The sequence below is a fragment of the Salvelinus alpinus genome, chromosome 10, assembly GCF_045679555.1.
Source record: "Salvelinus alpinus chromosome 10, SLU_Salpinus.1, whole genome shotgun sequence".
Taxonomy (NCBI): domain Eukaryota; kingdom Metazoa; phylum Chordata; class Actinopteri; order Salmoniformes; family Salmonidae; genus Salvelinus; species Salvelinus alpinus.
The window spans coordinates 42,354,230-42,377,429 of NC_092095.1; the positions used below are offsets into that span (position 1 = coordinate 42,354,230).

Consider the following 23,200-nt stretch of genomic DNA (forward strand, 5'->3'; position numbering starts at 1 on the left):
TGAATCTCTGAGACTTTATTTTTCAGTCATATCAAACTCCATTATATGAATGATGCTATGTCTGCATGTATGTATTACAATTATACACTTCAACAGGGTTTACCACTCCTGCTCCAGGGACATATATGATTACACATTGTAACTTTGCAATAGATTAGAAACATGATTGATTTGTAATTCAAATATTCAGGGAAAAAAACTATGCATATCTAACTCCCTTCATCTGCATTAATCTGAGGACACAGGATAGCATTTCAATGGAGAGACTTAATTTCAACCAGTGGAGAATGTGAATTGCTTCATTGAAAGAAGTTCATTATCCAGGTGTTATAAATACATAAATGCATTATAATTATGATAATTGTAATATTATAAATACAAGTTCAATCTGTACTTCAATGCACATATGGTGTGCATTATAAAACGAGGAAGAAAGACAAGGTGGGGAGAGAGGTGTAGAAGACAGAAAGGGAAAGACGTAAGACAGCATATGATTCATGAATAACAGTGCTACCCTAATATTCTCTCAGTTCATCACAATTGTGGTGTCTACTAACCAGCCTTGGACCCCCAGTTGGCCCGAAGGTTATCTGAAGAGCGGGTGAGGTGGCGATGACGGGACTGGCTTCCTCTCTCACATCAAAACATACCTGCAGACGAGTGACAAACGGATAGAGAGAGAGCATGATTAAGCTTTGTTTTTTTTATTCTAACACGGTCAGTCATCTTAAATCAGGAGGTGAAATGCAAAACTGACCTTGGATCATTAACTCTGGGACTATTACATCTCTGTCTGTATTTCAATGTAAAGCATCTCTTTAATAATTATTCCTGTTGACCCGACCAAGTGACCTCTTACCTATGATCATGCTGTGCCCTCTGTGTCAGCCAGTTCAGATGCGGGAGAGGTTCACCAAAGCAGCTGATATAACCTAGAGGATTTAGGGAGAAGGGGAAGAGGGATGAAGTGAAGAAGACACACTGTTATGGTGTGTGTGTGGTCTCACCTGGTCTCCACACTAAGTGGCTACAGAGTACTTTATGCTGAAACAGACACAAGGACAAACAATAGAAGATAATGTCAATAGAAGATAATGTATGTGACACGGACACCCCTTTCCGATCGTTTGGCGCATCCGGAAAAAAGCTTGACCGGAGAAGACAAGGTGAGCGCTACCATCAGTCCTGTGTCATGCCAACAGTAAAGCATCTTGAGACCATTCATGTGTGGGGTTCTTCTCAGCCAAGGGAGTGGGCTCACTCAAAATGTTGCCTAAGAACACAGCCATGACTAAAGAATGGTACCAACACATCCTCAGAGAGCAACTTCTCCCAACCATCCAGGAACAGTTTGGTGACGAACAATGCCTTTTCCAGCATGATGGAGCACCTTGCCATAAGGCAAAAGTGATAACTAAGTGGCTCGGGAAACAAAACATCGATATTTTGGGTCCATGGCCAGGAAACTCCCCAGACCTTAATCCCATTGAGAACTTGTGGTCAATCCTCAAGAGGCGGATGGACAAACAAAAACCCACAAATTCTGACAAACTCCAAGCATTGATTATGCAAGAATGGGCTGCCATCAGTCAGGATAATGAATTAATTGACAGCATGCCAGGGCGGATTGCAGAGGTCATGAAAAAGAAGGGTCAACACTGCAACTGCAAAGACTCTTTACATCAACTTCATGTAATTATCAATAAAAGCCTTTGACACTTGTGAAATGCTTGTAATTATACTTCAGTATTCCATAGTAACATCTGACAAAAATATCTAAAGACACTGAAGCAGCAAACCTTGTGGAAATTAATAGTTGTGTCATTCTCAAAACTTTTGGCCACGACTGTATGCAGAATTCTTGACGCACAACCGAAAATTCTGCCATATCCTGCCAGCACGCCCACAAGCAAGACACTCAGGAGCAGAATGATGACATGTGGAAGCGGGAAAGGAATGAGATGTGAACAGCAATTTGTTGCAAGTTGGGGAGAAAGGCTAATAGCTGAACAATTCAACCTTTACTAAAGAATAGCCTAATAGCCGAGCTAGGTGTGACACCCCCCCCCCCCCTCCTATCACAGACCAGATTTTCCCTAACGACCAAGGGGTAGCTTGCTACTCAATGTAATAAAGTAATGACTTTTCAGAAAAGTTGCCTTACATGTTATGTTGGCTGACAATTTGTCAGCTACGCTGTCCTTACAAACCACATAGCATATCATTACAGCAGTATGTTCCGGTATGTTAGCTAGCTACCTAACGTTAGTAGTTATATATCAAACTTGCCAGTATATTAACTATAGACTAACTACCAAACGTTTATTGACTTGATTATTCTCGTCATTCTTAGCTTAGCTAAATGGTATAGTCGTTGTGCTTTCTCAATGGACATTCAGGTGCTTTCTTAAATTCGCTCTGGCTATCTATGGGCTGGACAATAGAATGAGACAAAATTCACCCAAGGCTGAAAAACGTCTTAACTTCTTATGGCTGAGATCCCGCTAACGGGAGTACGGCGCTCAGAGCCCAAACCAGCCAAAAAGATATCCGCCATATTATGTAGTCAACAGAAGTCAGAAATAACATGATAAATATTCACTTACCTTTGATGACCTTCATCAGAATGCACTCCCAGGAATCCCAGTTCATAAATGTTTGTTTTGTTCGATAATGTCCATAATTTGTCCAAATAGCTACTTTTGTTAGCGCGTGTAGGAAACAAAGTCACGAAGCACGTTCACTAGGAGCAGACGAAATGTCCAAAAGTTCCGTTACAGTCCGTAGAAACATGTCAAACGATGTATAGAATCAATCTTTAGGATGTTTTTAACATAAATCTTCAATAATGTTCCAACCGGAGATTTCCTTTGTCTGTAGAAAAGCAATGGAATGCGAGATACCTCTCACGTGAACGAGCGTCACGAGCCTGTGGCACTCTGCCAGACCACTGACTCAAAGAGCCTTCCTTTACAGTAGAAGCCTCAAACAAGTTTCTAAAGACTGTTGACATCTAGTGGAAGCCTTAGGAAGTGCAAAATTACCAATATCTCACTGTATCTTCAATAGGGAATGAGTTGAAAAACGACCAACCTCAGATTTCCCACTTGCTGGTTGGATTTTTTCTCAGGTTTTTGCCTGCCATATGAGTTCTGTTATACTCACAGACATCACTCAAACATTTTTAGAAACTTCAGAGTGTTTTATATCCAAATATACGAATAATATGCATATATTTGCAACTGGGACTGAGTAACAGGTCGTTTACTCTGGGCACCTTATTCATCCAAGCTACTCAATATGGCCCCCAGCCATATTAAGAACATTGGCTAAACTGGAACACTAGCGCTAGCCCATAGCAAAATAATGGAATCAAACGTTCGCAGAGCCTGTTTTGACTGGAGTGATGCTTAAAATTCCATAAAAAAATGTAACTGTTTTTATTTTACCACTACAATCTGTTCGTCAGATGAAACTGGAAAAAAACTACTTGTGTAGAAAGTAAACATCCGCACCTCGATGGTGTCAACTGTGTTTATGTCTGCTTAATGAAAAAGTAGGGACATTTTTTTAACTTCTGACTATTTCTGGCCTAGCGGTCGATGACAAGCGAGCTCGCTGCCCAGACTTACATAATTACAAAGAGGAGATTCTCCTTATTAAAAGGGTGCCCGTGTAACAGTTTTGCTTCTGTCCCTCCTCGCCTCGAACCGGGGATCCTCTACACACATAGACAACAGCCACCCTCAAAGCATCGTTACCCATCACTCCACAAAAGCCACAGCCCTTGCAGAGCAAGGGGAACAAGGTCTCAGAGCGAGTGACGTCACCGATTGAAATGCTATTAGCGGTCACCCCGCTAACAAGCTAGCCATTTCACACCGGTTACATCTGACTTAAAAAAAATCGAAATATACACATTGCGAGATATTTGGCGAAATAGACAGACATGCCTAGATTTCCCCCATAGGAAACAATGGGAAGATCGCAAAGTTCCAATATTATTTTTGTTGTTTACATTTTGTTGTGTACATTTTAACTATAAAACAACGTGAGCAGGTCTCATTGCCAACAATAGCGAAACAGGCATTTTAACGTTGAATAATAAGCTGGGAATAGAACGTACGGAAGGCGAGTTGGTGCCACGGCACTCCAAATAGGACCCGTTTTATCGCGATTACTTCAAAATGACAGCAAGCAGTTGGGAAATATGGTCATATTATGAAACTGGGCTCCACGGCGGATGCAATGAACAAGTTTTTTTTATCAGAAAAGAACAGGAATCACTGCTAGGGCGAGTAAAATAATCAATTTCTATATAAATTAAACTTGTTTTATACATTCGTGATGAATTTAATAATGACTATATATTTCAATGGAAATGTGATATCCCATTGGAAAAAATAGTTTTAAACCTCTCTTTACTATTTAATTGCAATTACGTCCTTATTTACATGATGGGTCATGTGACTTGGATACCATCATCAGGTACTAGCCAAGTACCCCTTGTACATAGTCTTGCAATTGTTATTTTACTGCTGCTCTTTAATTACTTGTTCCTTTTATTTCTTATTCCTATTTGTAATTTTTTTAACTGCGTTGTTGGTTAGGGGCTTGTAAGTAAGCATTTCACTGTTGTATTCGGCGCCTATGAAAAATACAATTTGATTTGAAGTAGCCTAGGGTGTGTTCCTAAATTCAATCTGGAGTGCCAGAGGGCGCTCAGTGTGTGCTCTGGGCATTAGTAAATTCAGAGCATTGTCAGATTGTCCGTTTGTAAATTCAGAGTGTTTTGTTCTCAGAGCATTCAGAGTGCACACTGGACGCTTTGACCAAGGAGTAGGGTTTATCAGAGTGTTCTGACCACACAACGGCAGTCAAGCACCCAAGCTAACTGGCCAACGGTGGCTGGCTTGCTAGCTACTTCCAGACCCAAATGAGAGCACACCTCACTCTGACCATTTTACTCACCCTAGCAGAGCTGATTAGGCTGTTTTCATGTTATCCAGAGCGTTGGTGACTGTAACTGTGCAGCTGACAACAATTTAATTATGCTTTTTTGCTGATGTTTACAGACCGGCCATTTTCAACAGGTGTTGAGCATTCGTAAATTCATCAGTTATTCTGCGTTCTGGCACACTCCGACAAGAGTGCTCTGAAATCGGAGTAGATAGCCAGAGTGGATTTACAAACACACCCCTAGTCATTCAACAAATCAAGTCTATCACCATCCGTTTCAAAATACTCCAAAATTATAACCCAATTTATGGCATAGCAAGAGGGTTATCAGACCTCATTTGTCAAGTTTTTTAAAATGTTTTTTTTTTATGGTAAGACCTAGCTAGCCGCCAATGCAGCTGGAGAACGTGCATGCATCCCACGTTTTTTTTTGCCCCACCAAGATTTACATGCTGAAATCGCCACTGCCTATATCTATTTCCTCCAATACTGCCACCATGCACTCCTTAATTATGCCTATCTCCTTTTTGTGTCAGACTTGGGCCTCATGTCTAAAATGTAAAATCTACTTCTGAAAGTGCCATGCTTAGATTCATAATGACATCTCAGATGGAATTATTTGCAAACAGAGACAGTTTCATTGCAAACAAGATACAATGGTTTGGCATTACGGTACAATTAATACGGTACGATTAATATCTTTTAGAGTAGGTAGGTCTATAGACATGGGTAATTATACCACTGTAATCAGATCAAAATTATTACATTGCAAATTCATTAATTAGCTCGCTAACCACGTGTTAAATGTGTCGTGTAGTCTAAATTGTGTATGGTTCTGAATTGGGCAACTATAGGCTATTTGTTAATAGGCAAATTCTGTTCAGCCTGCCAGCTAGCTAGCTACAAGCTCAGGAACAAACTGGCTGGAGGCAAAACCTAGTTTCCAACACCATTGCATAGGCTATTGTGGGGAGGCATGTAGCCTAGTGGTTAGAGAGTTGGGCCAGTAATCGAAAGGTTGCTGGATCAAATCCCTGAGCTGACAAGGTAAAAATCTGTTGTTCTACCCCTTGTCAAGGCAGTTAACCCACTGTTCCCCGGTAGGCCGTCATTGAAAAATAAGAATTTGTTCTCAACTGACTTGCTTAGTTAAATGTAAATTCAATCATCCTTTAAATGTGTGTGTGGCTTAGAACTTAACTTGACGAGTTCATGGTTGTCTTGGCGAAGTGAAATTTTATTGTTGCTTTAGTGTGCTTTGAAGAGGAAAAACAATACAATGTAGCCAAATGTAGCTTGCAAACGGCACAGATGTGAGATATTTATTTAACTATATAGCACTGGTTCTCTTACATTTTTATTCCAGGTTGCATATCACAGTATTTAAGCGCATTAAAAAAACAGTCAGTATTTGGTGTGACCACCATTTGCCTCATGCAGCGCGACACATCTCCTTTGCCTAGAGGCTGTTGATTGTGGCCTGTGGAATGTTGTCCCACTCCTCTTCAATAGCTCTGCGATGTTGCTGGATATTGGCGGGAACTGAAACAAGCTGTCGTACACGTCAATCCAGAGCATCCCAAACATGCTCAATGGGTGACATGTCTGGTGAGTATGCAGGCCATGGAAGAGCTCATACATTTTCAGCTTCCAGGAATTGTGTACAGATTCTTGTGACATGGGGCCATGCATTATCATGGTGAAGCATGAGGTGATGGCGGCAGATGAACGGCACTACAATGGGCCTCAGGATCTTGTCACGGTATCTCTGTGCATTCAAATTGCTTACTACATGATTCCATATGTGCTATTTCATAGTTTTGATGTCTTCACTATTATTCTACAATTTGGAAAATAGTAACTAAAAAGAAAAACCTTTGAATGAGTAGGTATGACCAAACTTTTGACTGGTACTGTAATATGAATAGCAGTTTGACTGAATACAATTTACAGTGTAACACAGTCAATATTCAAGTCCACTTGAATGATACACTACTTTTTAAGTACACTGGTTCTTAACCGTTCAAATCTCACGAATAATACTTCATATCTCTTCGTATTTCTACTTCACAGTTTGTATTTATAAGGATGAAGGAAACGTTTACGATCTAGTTTTCATAAAGGACTTCTTGCTCTACCACAGCTCCCAAACGGGTACCCGTAGTATTCGTCGACACCATTACAAAATAGGGGTCTTGCTTTACAATGTTGTTCTTATAAGTCTTTGAATCGACGCCGTCTGTAATTGTGACTTTTGTTGATTATTAATATTTTAATTGTGCGCGGTACACATTTAATTTGTCGAATATGAGTAGACTGAATGCTCATGACTACTACATCCATAACTACTCCATTACAGTACACCTACAGCTGATACAATGGTATATTCCATAAGGTATGGAAATGGCAGTGCTGTAAGTGAGAGATCAAGCTTGTGACAGCGGAGAAACTTGACTTTTTAATAACACGTATATATATTTATTAGAGGTATGTATATACATAAAATCTCCCTTTGACGTTGTAAACGTGTTTACCTAGCTACCCCAAATCGGTCGTTACTAGCTAGAATTAAGTGCCTAGCTCTAGCTAACTGGACCTCAAAGCTAGCTACTTCTATTACCTAGCTATGTTGTTGCTTCTTCCTCATCCTAGCATGGTTAGTTAGTAAATGTGTAACATTGTTCGAGAAAAATATGACTGTTCGTGACTTCAGTGAGTAAGGTAAATATGTATGCTGCATGCTGCAATATTCTCCAAAACTGACAAGCTATCTAACTTTAGCTTGCTTGTTTGAATGACGAATGAAATTGATAGCTGCTAACTAGCTACAGTAGCTAGACAGCTAGCCAGGCCTTCTTGTAAAAATCTTGCAGGATATCTAACGTTGGCATTAGACTCACCCTGTTACCTGTGACAGTTCAACTTAACGTTAATGCAACGAATGACTGCATATTGTTAGCAAATCGCTTTGCTAACTAGCTATATTTGATTTGGGTAGCATGACTAATATTTTGACGATTGGATTGTTTACACTGTCAATTAACTTAAGCTACGTTAGGTTGCTAGCAACCGCCCGTGGACAAGGGTGGAACATTCCATTTTATAACCTTCTAGCTAGCTATTAACAGGATTGTTTGTATGTTGAGGTGTAATTGTATTTAGGGGTAACGTTAAATCTCACATGATAGTGATAACTTCATTTGTGCTTTCACTATATTGAGTAGGAGATACAGTAGTATTTATCATCCCCTGCACAATTTTACATTTTGACATGTCTTTTAGCTAGGTTGTGAACCCATCTGAAACTGTAATTTGGCAAATTAATAAGTCATAACCTTGTTATAACAACATCATGTTTAAAATTGTAATTGCAAACTTATAATCAGAGTTAGTTATGCTACAGGCAGATCAGTAAAAACATATTTTTTTCAAATCTGTCTTTTTAAAATATTCTGTATGCCCAAGTATTGTTTAATTGAGACATTATGTAACAGTTTATCAAACCTGAAGAGGAAAGATCATTCCTAATTGCAGTTGGATTGATTACGTTTGGCATAGTGTATTAGCAGTTACTTGATTCAACATCCATACATGAAGAATTTGCATTTATAATTCCAAACACCTTGCTCCAATATTCCAGTACTGTCCAATTACACCAATAACCCTGCTCTTTTTACCTCTTTACAACAGCCTGAAGAAGAAGCCGTACGATGTCCTTGAAGCCGCGGGTGGTGGACTTTGATGAAACATGGAGCAAGCTACTGACGACAATCAAGGCTGTGGTGATGCTTGATTATGTGGAGAGGGCCACATGGAACGACAGATTTTCGTATCCTACCTCGTTTCAGCTCTTCAGAAAAATAGTTATGAGTTTCTGAACTTTGTGTTTTGTTGTTTAGTTTGCCATTGATTTAGTAGGCTAAAATGCCTCTTATCTGTGCTTACATAGTCAAGCCATTAAAGGGATACTTCAGGATTTTGGCAATGAGCCCCTTTATCTACTTTATCTTCCCCAGAGTCAGATGAACTTGTGGATACTATTTGTATGTCTTTAACTAGGTTTCCATCCAATTGCTGACAGATTTTAATGTGAATGTTCTAGAATCCCCATAAATAAAATATGTCCATTTTCCCACCAGTGGTGTGTTTCCACCAAATGGACTTGTTGCGGACAAAAATCATTGCATGATGTAGTGCACACAAAAATGTACTTTTTCGCTTACGTTTTCATATACCAAATAAAAATCGTAAGTTCAATGTGTTTACATCGCATTTTAAACTCAACCGATAGTTTTGTCACAAACATTTGCGTTAAATAGCAAATGTACCTACTCTGGTCTTGGCACCTGCACTCTAGCCAAAAGCTCGCATATACAGTGCCGGTAGGCTGTTTGGGGTCTCTAGTCTACATTCGATTATTATGGATAAGAGCGAGAGTATTCTGTCAAACTGCAGTCATTAATCGATCATCATGTCACCAGAATGAGACCTTCGATATTTATTGGATAGAAGGAGCAAGATCACTGTGCACTTTCACTACCCTGTGAAGTTCACCATAATTTATTTAATTTGTAGCCTAATAAACTGCATGGTTTCCAGAGTTGTATGAGGACCACACACCATATCATCGCAAGACACCAAATTTGCTTTGATATGGTGGTTATTATATCAACATTTGTGCAGAAAGGCGTTTCCACTGCCATTTCCTGCATAATTAATTTCCCGTCACAAAAAGATCCCACCATGTCGAATGAACAAATTACACCAAAACTTCCTGTTTCCGTCACAGCTGTTGTGATTTTCTTTTTACAATATGGTTGGTGATATGGTTACTTGCATTAAATTGTGGATGAATACGTGGTTGGTTGTCCAGTATAAAGAGTGTTAGAGGTAGTTTTGCAAGCCAATGCTAACTAGTAGCACAATGGCCAGAGGTCTATCATAGACTTCCAGCCATTGCGCTAACACTAATTAGCATCGTCTTGCAAAATTTCCTCCAAGTTCCTTCATACTGGACACAGAGACCTAAAAATGGTATCCACAAGTTAATCTGACTCAGGAAGTAAATATCCCAAAGTATTCCTTTAAGGTTTAACTTAAGGAAATTCTCAAGTTCACTTAACAATTTTCCAGTAGAAAATAAATTGTCTGCATGATTTTCTTCCTCAGTGTTACAGATGAATGTGTTGGACTCCTTTACTCTAAAATCAGTGACATCTATGCCTTGTGTGTTGCATACCCAGAGCCTTTGGGTGAAAGGTTGTACACAGAGACCAAGGTATTCCTGGAGAACCATGTCAGACAGTTGTACAAGGTAAATACGTTTCATCATTTGGGGAAAATATATTAGATCTGTTATCTACTGAATGTTAGTTCATAATGCCATTTTCACTCAATTTACTAATTTCCCATTGCTCAGCATCGGATAGCCTAATAGTTGTATTTGTTGGTTGGCTGCTTGTCATTGAAGTGCCAAGGTAATAAACTGATATTGGGTCTCTAATCTGTAATTTCAGAAAGTTCTGGAGTCTGAGGAGAAGGTTTTAGTGATGTACCACAGATACTGGGAGGAGTACAGCAAGGGAGCAGATTACATGGATTGCTTGTACAGGTAATATTAGGGATGTGCATCTTTTTCTGTCGAGGTGATTCGATGCGTATATGTTCTTCGATATGATACAGGAACGATACGTTTTAGTTTGAAATTATTCGGTTTGATTAGAGAGAGAATTGATGCAATTCGATGCACTAACATTCATTTTCCATTCTAAATAAAAGTCTGCTGCTGATATAGCTCATGAGCTGGGCCTCTCCGAGCTGGATCTGTCTGAGCTGACTTTTGTGCGTGTGTGTGTGCGTGCGTCCGTCCATGCACGCACTTTGTCGGCACCTGAGCTTAGCCATAAGAGCGAGGCATCTACCACACGACTATCAGATTGGGGCGGCGGGAGGCAAACTAGCCTTTGTTTATTGTATTGTCTCCCCATTATGGTTCTGAAATCACCATCACCCACTAATTAACTTGGCATTTTTGCTGATTTTATTTGAGCTAGTAATGTTACAACATTTATAATTTACAAACTAACTATGACATAACCAATGAATACATAGCACAACTTTGGATTTTACCCCCATCTCAAAATCAAATGGTTTTGACCGCTTGTAAGTTTTTCCTGAGTGATCTTCTATTTTCCTCTTGTTTTGGCCATGCAGTGCACCACGCAAAAGTGATTGCTGTCCTCCTTATGAAATTATCAACTTTACCCTATATATAAAAAAAAATGACCAAATACACTGATTGTTTAAAGCAAAACTAACAAAACTATTGCTGATGGTGAACCAGAACAAACAAATTAAAATCTATTGCAAGCTCCTTTGAGCAATTATAGCCAGATGAGAGTTGTCTCCAATAGCTTACTTTTGTTCCAGTAAAACATAATTTTCAACAGCGCATATATGCAAATTACTTTTTGCCACTCAACTAATAAAGCGTAATATCACGCAAGCCATTTTAGCTTTTGAATGCTGAATGTGCCGCACAGATGTGCAAGATCAGGAACAAGCTGCCAAACTCACGTAGCTGGGCAAAGCGGGCAGTTTGATGAGGAAAAAAAACTTGTAGATCAATGATTGTCAACAGTTACATGTAGTTCGACACTGGAGGATGCATCAGTAGTCAAAAGTTTAGGTGTTTTAGAGGGATGTAACGATTCACATCGGTCCCGATTCAAATGTTTAATATATGAGTGGATCGGTCCGCGGGACCCCAAACCGATTCAAATGTACTGCTATTGTGTAGCTGGCACTTATCCCTCAGCCAATTCTATTTTCTGATATAGTCTGAGATTGGCACCATGTGTAAAGAACACTGCCACTTTTAGATATTTACAGATATTTCATATGTCACATTGGCAGATGTTTTGGGAAATTAACTTACACCACAGTGACAGCTTTGGATATCATAATTTCTTACAAGAAGCTCCTTTCAACCATTTTTAAGGGTCATTTAGCATGTTGTCGTCCCAGGATTTTGTATATATGAACTTGAGTTCATATCTCTTCTCGTCACTGTCTGTCCTGCTAATGCAAAGTAGACAGCACAGCTGTGAAAACAACTTGTCATGTAGAATGTAGATACAGTGAGGGAAAAAAGTATTTGATCCCCTGCTGATTTTGTACGTTTGCCCACTGACAAAGAAATTATCAGTCTATAATTTTAATGGTAGGTTTATTTGAACAGTGAGAGACAGAATAACAACAAAAATATCCAGAAAAATGCATGTCAAAAATGTTATAAATTGATTTGCATTTTAATGAGGGAAATAAGTATTTGACCCCTTCTCAATCAAAAAGATTTCTGGCTCCCAGGTGTCTTTCATACAGGTAACGAACGGAGATTAGGAGCACACTCTTAAAGGGAGTGCTCCTAATCTCAGTTTCTTAACTGTATAAAAGATACCTGTCCACAGAAGCAATCAATCAATCAGATTCCAAACTCTCCACCATGGCCAAGACCAAAGAGCTCTCCAAGGATGTCAGGGACAAGATTGTAGACCTACACAAGGCTGGAATGGGCTACAAGACCATCGCCAAGCAGCTTGGAAAGTGGTTGTTCCACTGGATATCATAAGGTGAATGCACCAATTTGTAAGTCGCTCTGGATAAGAGCGTCTGCTAAATGACTTAAATGTAAATGTAATGTAAATGTGACAACAGTTTCTGTGATTATTCGCAAATGGAAGAAACACAAAATAACTGTCAATCTCCCTCAGCCTGGGGCTCCATGCAAGATCTCACCTCGTGGAGTTGCAATGATCATGAGAACGGTGAGGAATCAGCCCAGAACTACACAGGAGGATCTTGTCAATGATCTCAAGGCAGCTGGGACCATAGTCATCAAGAAAACAATTGGTAACACACTATGCCGTGAAGGACTGAAATCCTGCAGCGCCCGCAAGGTCCCCCTGCTCAAGAAAGCACATATACATGCCCGTCTGAAGTTTGCCACTGAACATCTGAATGATTCAGAGGACAACTGGGTGAACGTGTTGTGGTCAGATGAGACCAAAATGGAGTTCTTTGGCATCAACCCAACTTGCCGTGTTTGGAGGAGGAGGAATGCTGCCTATGACCCCAAGAAACCATCCCCACCGTCAAACATGGAGGTGGAAACATTATGCTTTGGGGGTGTTTTTCTGCTAAAGGGACAGGACAACTTCACCGCATCAAAGGGACGATGGACGGGGCCATGTACCGTCAAATCTTGGGTGAAAACCTCCTTCCCTCAGCCAGGGTATTGAAAATGGGTCGTGGATGGGTATTCCAGCATGACAATGACCCAAAACACACAGCCAAGGCAACAAAGGAGTGGCTCAAGAAGAAGCACATTAAGGTCCTGGAGTGGCCTAGCCAGTCTCCAGACCTTAATCCCATAGAAAATCTGTGGAGGGAGCTGAAGGTTCGAGTTGCCAAACGTCAGCCTCGAAACCTTAATGACTTGAAGAAGATCTGCAAAGAGGAGTGGGACAAAATCCCTCCTGAGATGTGTGCAAACCTGGTGGCCAACTACAAGAAACGTCTGACCTCTGTGATTGCCAACAAGGGTTTTGCCACCAAGTACTAAGTCATGTTTTGCAGAGGGGTCAAATACTTATTTCCCTCATTAAAATGCAAATCAATTCATAACATTTTTGACATGCGTTTTTCTGGATTTTTTTGTTGATATTCTGTCTCTCACTGTTCAAATAAACCTACCATTAAAATTATAGACTGATCATTTCTTTGTCAGTGGGCAAACGTACAAAATCAGCAGGGGATCAAATACTTTTTTCCCTCACTGTAGAGCCAGGGTCAGATCAGTCTGATGACAGCCTTCAGAGCTAGCGTGTCTGTCTGCCTGACAGTATCTGTCTGCGTTCTCTCTCTGTGGTCTGATTGGCCCTGGGATCTTGTGTTATGGGTTGCCCATAGCTAGCTAGTCTTACCAATACTTTGGTACAACTCTAGATTAATAACAGACGTGTTGTTATTTTAATATTATGTTGTGTAATGCTCTTTCTCTCCCCTGTCTCTAATATAGGTACCTCAACACACAGTTCATCAAGAAGAACAAACTGACAGAGGCAGACTTGCAGTATGGCTACGGAGGGGTTGACATGAACGAACCACTTATGGAGATAGGAGAGGTAAGTCTCCAATCATATCTCATTACTTACAATCTCAGTTATCCAGTACAAATGTCACAGTATATCAGTTTCAAATCAAATTGTATTTGTCACATGCGCCGAATACAACAGGTGTGGACCTTACAGTGAAATGCTTACTTGCAAGCCCCCAACAATGCAATTTTATGAAAAATAAGTGTTAAAGTATTTACTCAAATAAACTGAAGTAAAAAATTTACAAAATTATATTAAAGATCAACAATAAAATGACAGTAGCGAGGCTATATACAAGGGGTACTGGTACAGAGTCAATGTGCGGGGGCACAGGTTAGTGGAGGTAATTGAGGTAATATGTGCATGTAGGTAGAGGTAAAGTGACTATGCATAGATAATAAACCGAGAGTAGCAGTAGTGTAAATTTGTGTGGGGGGGACAATGCAATTTGATTAGCTGTTCAGGAGTCTTATGGCTTGGGGCTAGAAGCTGTTAAGAAGCCTTTTGGACCTAGACTTGGCGCTCTGGTACCGCTTACCGTGCACTAGCAGAGAGAACGGTCTACAGTGGCTGCTCAACTAAAAGTTTTGAGATTATGCTGCGGGATTTAGAGGTAATTTGTGGTTTAGTACGTTACCCTGCGTCACTGCTTCATTGCTCCAGACCAGCAGAAGGGGGGGTTAGAGCACTGATTATGCTTTTGGGTCCCAAGGCGCTACTGTGTCGTTAACTGACAATGAATGGGCGACATAAATCAAATAGAAACTGATAATTATGCACAACTTCAAAATTGAATTTCAATGAACTGAATGATAAGGATGAAGGTGATTGAATTTAGGACAATAGTGTAAGAATTGCTATTCCTCTGTCCTGCACATGCACACCCGGAAAAATTCACTTTTTTTGTTACTACTCGTCAGTATTACTTACTAAGATAAATTAAAATGTTCAATTATATTCCATGATATTCTTAAAATATATGTGTTGACTGAATATAAGCAAGTGATGTCTGCTAAATAATCAAGTTGATGGTGCAGTCATATAACCTCGGCACCTACGTGCATGAAGCTGAATGACTCACTCGTTCATGGCTTTGGATCAAAATAAATAATAAAGAAATGTTTTGGTTATCCTGACCTGGATTATCTGGATTACCACCATCTCTTGCGCATGTCAAGACATTATGGGCTGTTAGAAGGACAATATACTCTTGCCAACACCTCTCTGTATTTTGACACTTTATGCAAAGCAATTGATCAGCATTAAAAACTTTGTGGATGGGGCCTTCCGATTGGCGCAGCGGTCTAAGACACTGCATTGTTGCTACAGATGCTGGTTCAATACCCGTGCTGGCCGCGACCAGGAGACCCACGAGGCGACGCACAATTGGCCCAGCGTCGTCCTGGTTAGGGGAGGAATTGGCCAGCCGGGATGTCCTTGAAAACGTAATCGTCTCCAAAATATCGTTCCTTTTTTTAAACAAACAATTTAGAATCCTCCAATCCTCTAAATGTAATTATTTGCGAAGAGCCATATAGATTGCAAAATAGTTTGTAAGAGATTTTGCGATGGCACATGGTTTATGAATTGACATGCAATTTTCCGTTCCTCCAGAACAATAGTGTAAGAATTGCTATTCCTCTGTCCTGCACGCACACCCCAAACAATACATTTATCCCCCAAAATACACTTATTTTTTTGTTTCTACTTGATCAGAACAAGCTGTAACTGGACTGTAGCATATTACTTACTAAAAATGACAGGAAAGTGCACATTTCTAAAAAGTAATTGGAAAGGTAGATACAACTTATTTGTGACATTGTGGTTACAATAAAAAATGTAAACAAGATGCTGTGTTTTTATTTACAGTAGTGATGGATAGCTGGAGGCATTTTGAAAACAGGTTTTCAAACTTTAATACTGTATCTGGTGTATATCCCATCATGCAAACAATGTTTCCTATTAGCAGGACAATAGACTCTTCACAGCCCGGCTACTGTAGTTGTGAAAATTCCCCAATTTGCAATGTATTCGATGCTTAAGTACTATAAAGTGTTACATTTCTAACTCAAGTCCTCATGCAACCGCAAAATTTCGAAGAGCCATGAAGATGGAAAAATAGTTGGGAAGACATTCCATGGCACATGGTTTATGAATTGACACGCAACTCTTCATAACCCAGCTGCTGTAGGTGTGAAAATCCCCCAATTTGGCCCTAACAGTTCTTCATCAACATCTTTATGCTTTCATTAATAAAATAACTAGAAAAATACAGAAAAAATGCAGATGTTTATTTAAACTACATTTTAGTTGTACTCCCCCCCCCCCCATCTCCACGACGGGTAAAACCTTACTGAGATGTATCAATTTCTCAATCCAAAACGTCTTGAATGCCTTAAGAGATACCGTTATGTGTGTTTCCTGTCCTTCATGAGATCACCAAATGAAACACCCTCTCCATAACTGTCCCTTAACTTCATATGGCTGAAGTCCCGTTAACAGGATCGATATGACAACAGCCAGTCGAAGTGCAGGGCGCCAAATTCAAAAAACAGAAATCTCATAATTAAATTCCTCAGACATTCATGTGTCTTATATCATTTTAAAGGTAATCTTGTTGTTAATCCCACCAAAGTTTCCGATTTCAAATAGGCTTTTCAGCGAAAGCACTACAAACGATTATGTTAGGTCACCACAAAACCACAATAATCACAGCCATTTTTTCCAGCTAAAGATAGCTTCACAAAAACCAGAATAGAGATAAAATTAATCACTAACCTTCGATTATTTTCATCAGATGACACTCATAGGACTTCATGTTACACAATACATGCATGTTTTGTTTGATTAAATTCATATTTATATCAAAAAATCTGAGTTTACATTGAGGCGACTAGATTCACTAGTTGCAAAAACATCAAGACTTTGCATAGCCACATCGTTTCAACAGAAATACTCATCATAAATATAGATGATAATACAAGTTATACACATGGAATTATAGATATACCTCTCCTTAATGCAACCGCTGTGTCAGATTTAAAAAAAACTTTAATCTGAGACAGCGCTCAAAAGTAAAACACCACAGCCGCAAAGATGGCGTCAACATAAAGAAAATATATGATAAATATTCCCTTACCTTTGATGATCTACATCAGAAAGCACACCAGGAATCCCAGGTCCACAATAAATGTTTGTTTTGTTTGAATAAATCCGTTATTTATGTCCAAATACCTTCTTTTGTTAGCGCGTCTGGTTTACATATCCAAATGCTAATTCTGGTCAGGGTTGTATCGGACAAAAACTTCAAAAAGTGATATTACCGGTCGAAGAAACATTTCAAACTAAGTACAGAATCAATCATTAGGATATTTTTAACATATAGCTTCAATAAAGTTCCAACCGGAGTATTCCTTCTTGTCTTCGTGAGCAATGGAACGTAAGTGACTTCCACGAGGAAAAAGCATGATCAGAAAATGGCTGCTTGATGGACACCTGACTGATTCTGCTATCATTCTCTCCCACAACATCATAGAAGTCTCATTATAATTTCTATTGATGGTTGACATCTAGTGGAACCCATAGGCAGTGCAACATCATTAATAGCTCAAGTGGATTTCTTTAGGGACTCTGGTGAATACATACTGGCTCAGATTTCTGACTTCCTGTTTTGATTTCAACTTCCTGTTTTGATTTTGCCTGCCAATATGAGTTCTGTTAATCTCACAGACATAATTCAAACAGTTTTAGAAACTTTAGAGTGTTTTCTATCCAATAGTAATAATAATATGCAAATATTAGCAACTATGACTGAGGAGCTAGCCGTTTGATATAAGCACCTTTCATCTAAGCTACTCAATACTGCCCCTTCAGCCATAAGAAGTTAATTAAGTCTCCCATTTTGGGGATTTAGGAGTATGGCCAAGTGAAGGCCTTTGTTCTCTTTCTGCATGACCAATGGGAGAGAGTCTCTGCCAGGATTTTTTTTACCTGAGATAATAAAACCTAGGTTAGGAGAGGGAGAGAGGGAGGGGAGGGGGGAGCCACGATCTACACCCAGAAAGGGCCATGTCATGACACATGCCTAGGCCTGCAGGACTCGAAGGTGTTTGTTTGTCAGACGAATCATTGGATCGAAACTACAGAACAGTACAAAACAAGTGAACACACATTGTTAATGTTCTGAAGAAAAATAAAATAATTACAGTGGGGCAAAAAAGTATTTTTCGGATACTTTTTCGGATTTTTGCTCACCGTTCTTGTGATCATTTTGACCCCACGGGGTGAGATCTTGCGTGGAGCCCCAGATCGAGGGAGATTATCAGTGGTCTTGTATGTCTTCCATTTCCTAATAATTGCTCCCACAGTTGATTTCTTCAAACCAAGCTGCTTACCTATTGCAGATTCAGTCTTCCCAGCCTGCTGCAGGTCTACAATTTTGTTTATGGTGTCCTTTGACAGCTCTTTGGTCTTGGCCATAGTGGAGTTTGGAGTGTGACTGTTTGAGGTTGTGGACAGGTGTCTTTTATACTGATAACAAGTTCAAACAGGTGCCATTAATACAGGTAACGAGTGGAGGACAGAGGAGCCTCTTAAAGAAGAAGTTACAGGTCTTTGAGAGCCAGAAATCTTGCTTGTTTGTAGGTGACCAAATACTTATTTTCCACCATAATTTGCAAACAAATTCATTAAAAATCCTACAATGTGATTTTCTGGATTTGTTTTTCTCATTTTGTCTGTCATAGTTGAAGTGTACCTATGATGAAAATTACAGGCCTCGCTCATTTTTTTAAGTGGGAGAACTTGCACAATTGGTGGCTGACTAACTACTTTTTTGCCCCACTGTATATATATGGCTTACCTAGCCTTTCCATAAGTCCACCCAAGTTTCTTGAACTGTCTTCTTTCTGTGATCAGAGTGATGTAGATGTTGGGCCGTGATGTCAGCAGATTACAGATGGCCTTTGCCGAGCACTCATCATCTTCATCCATTAGTGAGTCGATGGCTTGAATTGTCTTGCTGTAAACAGAACACAATACAATTGTGCACCAAACAGTAAATACCAGCAGTCAATTTCTTTAAGCATTATTTTTAGCATTATTAGGCCTACTTTACAGTATTGTAGCCTACTGTACCTGTTAATTGTATCGGGCTTTCGCGTTCGGTGTAACACAGGCATCTGATGATGGTGTTTGCGAATAGCACAGTCCGTGACCAAAATCCCCAAGTCTACTAGTATTTTTTGAAATGTCTCCAGTAGATTTTCTATTCCTCCTGAAAGCCATAATCTGTTCACTTAAATGAATAGAGATCCTGGTCATGGTGCTACAGTATGTTGTTACAGCAAAATCAAAGAGGACAATCGGCAATCTGCTGTATACTTATGGCCTATTGTAACCTGAAAGTCACACCTTACCAGTACTCCTCACCCCGCCCTAAACTCCACCCTTAACGGGGTTACCATTCAAAGACGAGCTGTTTATCTAAAACGAATGATGGGCTATTAGGAGAACAATATATATTGGTCATATTGGTCATGGCTGCCGAGTGGTGCTGTGGTCTAAGGCACTGCATCTCAGTGCAAGAGGCATCACTACAGTCCCTGGTTCAAATCCAGGCTGTATCACATCCGACTGTGATTGGGAGTCCCATTTGGCCTTTATTCAGATTACAATCGCTCACTTTCGGTTATTTGAGAACGAAATAATCTCCAAAATATCTGTATTTTTTTAGACAAAGTGATTTATTATTATTATTAATTAATTTCGAATTATATAAAAGCCCCTTAGACATTCTCACAGATCAGATTTGCCCTAATGAAAAATGCCACTTAGATATTAATTTAGAATCCTCCAATCCTCTAAATGTAATTTTTGGCAGAGTCACATCATTGAAAACAATATTTTTAGATTTACTGTAGGCCTACCGTAGGATACATGAGTCTCACTAGTGTTGAGTAATGTTATTTATTTAAAAAGCATATTGAAGTTAGAAGCAATAAGATTTGAAAAATTGCCTACCCGTGTGTGGTCAACTATTTCAGCACCGTTTCGCGCTGCTCTGAGACAAGCATGGGGACTGGTATTGATAAATCAATGAGATTTTTTATTTTCACTGAATCTACGTTTGGGTATTGGTTAGACTAGAATTAGGATGTGGAAATGTTATGCTCGTAGTACTGTAGCCTACTAACAACAGTCACTTTGTACAGCGCCATATTTTCCAAATGGAAACGCTGAGTGTTTCGTTTTTATTTCTCTTGGAAAAGAAACACCATAATATTAATCAAATGAATAAAGCAACATTTCTTAACATTAATCCCATATACTATGTTCTTACAAAAAAGGTTTTACGTTCTCTAGTACAGCCAATATTGAAGACTATCAAATGCTTCTCAAAGATGCCCTTTGGTGGTCAGACTAGCACTAATTGGCATTAATGGCAACAGTGGCTGACAATTAAATAACTTGCCATAGAATTCTGCGGCAGCCCACAAGGTGTGCTGCAGTATGACACAACTTTTACAGGAAGAACCACTGTATGACTAGGTTGGCTAGAGTTTTGGGCATTTTTTAGGGCCTTCCTCTGACACCGCCTGGTATAGAGGTCCTGGATGGCAGGAAGCTTGGCCCCAGTGATGTAATGGGCTGTATGCACTACCCTCTGTAGTGCCTTGCTGTCGGAGGCAGAACAGTTGACATACCAGGCAGTGATGCAACCAGTCAGGATGTTCTCGATGGTGAAGCTGTAGAAACTTTTGAGGAGGAATATGCGGAATATGCGTTGTCGTGCCCTCTTCACAACTGTCTTGGTGTGTTTGCACCATGATAGTTCGTTGGTGATGTTGACACCAAGGAACTTGAAGCTCTCAACCTGCTCTACTACAGCCCCGTCGATGAGAATGGGGGCGTGCTCAGTCCTCCTTTTCCTGTTGTCCACAATCATCTCCTTTGTCTTGATCACTTTGAGGGAGAGGTTGTTATCCTGGGACCACACTGCCAGGTCTCTGACCTCCTCCCTATAGGCTGTCTCATCGTTGTCGGTTGTGTCATCGGCGAACTTAATGATAGTGTTGGAGTCGTGCTTGGCCATGCAGTCATGGGTGAACAGGGAGTACAGGAGGGAACTGAGCACGCACCCCTGAGGGGCCCCCGTGTTTAGGATCAGCGTGGCATTTGCGTTTATTTAGATTTTATTTTAATTTAACCATTATTTAACTAGGCAAGTCAGTTAAGAACACATTTTTATTGACAATGACAACCTACTCTGGCCAAACCCAGATGACGCTGGGCCAATTGTGCACCACCCTATGGGACTCCCAATCACGGCTGAATGTGGTACAGCCTGGATTCAAACCAGGGAATGTAGTGACGCCTCTTGCGCTTATATTTAGTGCCTTAGACCGCTACGCCACTCAGGAGCCCCCTTGTTACCTACCCTCACCACCTCAGTGGCCCGTCAGGAAGTCCAGGATCCAGTTGCAGAGGGAGGTGTTTAGTTCCAGGTTCCTTTCTCTTAGTGATGTGCTTTCAGGGCACTATGGTGTTGAATGCTGAGCTGTAGTCAATAAATAGCATTCTCACGTAGGTGTTCCTTTTGTGCAGGTGGGAAAGGGCAGTGTGGAGTGTAATAGAGATTGCATCATCTGTGGATCTGTTGGGGCAGTATGCAAACTGGAGTGGGACTTGGCTTTCTTGGATAATTGTGTGTATGAGAGCCATGACCAGCCTTTCAAAGCACTTCATGGCTATAGACATGAGTGCTACAGGTAGGTAGTCATTTAGACAGGTTATCTTGGTGTTCTTGGGCAAAGGGACTATGGTGGTCTACTTGAAACATGTTGGTATTACAAACTCGGTCAGGGACAGGTTGAAAATGTCAGTTAAGACACTTGCTCGTTGGTCAGCGCATGCTTGGAGTACACGTCCTTGTTATCAGCTACGGAGAGCGTGATCACCCAGTCATCCTGGAACAGCTGATCCTCTCATCCATGATTCAGTGTTGCTTCCCTCGAAGCGAGCATAGAAGGCATTTAGCTCGTCTGGTAGGCTCTTGCCACTGGGCAGCTGGCGGCTGTGCCTCCCTATGTAGTCCGTAATCGTTTGCAAGCCCTGCCACATCCTGACGAGTGTCAGAGCCGGTGTAGTACAATTCAATCTAAGTCCTGTATTGATGCTTTGCCTTTTTGTTGGTTCGTCCGTGGGCGTAGCGGGATTTCTTATAAGCGTCAAAGTTAGAATCCCACTCTTTTAAAATGGCAGCAGTACCCTTTAGCTCATTGCAGATGTTGCCTGTAATCCATGGCTTCTGGTTGGGGTATGTACGTACGGTCACTGTGGGGATGACGTCATCGATGCACTTATTGAGGAAGCCAGTGATTTATGTGGTGTACTCTTCAATGCCATCGGAAGAATCCCGAAACATTTTCCAATCTGTTTTAGCAAAACAGTCCTGTAGCTTAGCATCTGCATCATCTGACCGCTTCCGTATTGAGCGAGTCACTTTTACTTCCTGCTTTAGTTTTTGCTTGTAAGCAGGAATCAGGAGGATAGAGTTATGGCCAGATTTGCGAACAAGCTAAATTTAAGCTAAATTCACAATGTCCTTCCTCTTAGTTGTCTGTTTGTTTGTACTTGTTCTGTAAGAGGGGTCTCCTGAGGACGACTAAACAGCCGTGTTGATGCTCCCAGCATGGGGATGAAAGCCATGTAGACAACCGATGATTTGAAGAGAATAACTAGATGGTCCTGCTTAAATTCATTCACCTTAGATACAGTACTTAGAACAGCTACTCAACCATAGCATTGATTGTTAAGAGGTTCCTTTGTCTTCTTCAACCTCGTGTTGCGTTTTGGAGTTGTGACTAATCGTTGACCTCGGCTGCAGCGCGTGATCATCCTAGTCTGGTATGTTAATTCTTAACTCAAATGCTTTATACCCTCGGGTAGAAAGGGATATTTCCGTCTTGCTGGTACGCTCTCTGGGTTCCCTGGGGTGTAGCTAAAGTGGTTCCTCCTTTAAAAGTTGCGAGCTTACACCGCGGGACTTAGAGGTACCCAGCATCACGGCTTTGTTGCTCCAG

General features: G+C 40.4%; 1 protein-coding gene across 5 annotated transcripts in view; it reads left to right on the forward strand.

The window, feature by feature from the left end:
- The first annotated feature begins 7,107 nt into the window (after nucleotides 1-7,107).
- Nucleotides 7,108-23,200, forward strand: part of LOC139532074 (cullin-2) — a 50,349-nt gene continuing 34,256 nt past the window's right edge. For 4 of the 5 annotated variants that reach the window (XM_071329203.1, XM_071329206.1, XM_071329205.1 and 1 more), the window contains exons 1-5: nucleotides 7,108-7,446; nucleotides 8,650-8,788; nucleotides 10,171-10,273; nucleotides 10,476-10,570; nucleotides 14,039-14,144. In XM_071329203.1, coding sequence (XP_071185304.1) covers nucleotides 8,670-8,788; nucleotides 10,171-10,273; nucleotides 10,476-10,570; nucleotides 14,039-14,144 — 423 coding nt within the window. In that variant the 5' untranslated portion in view covers nucleotides 7,108-7,446; nucleotides 8,650-8,669. Of the gene's footprint in view, nucleotides 7,681-8,649; nucleotides 8,789-10,170; nucleotides 10,274-10,475; nucleotides 10,571-14,038; nucleotides 14,145-23,200 lie in introns of all 5 variants that reach the window. The other variant, XM_071329204.1, reaches the window with a different exon arrangement.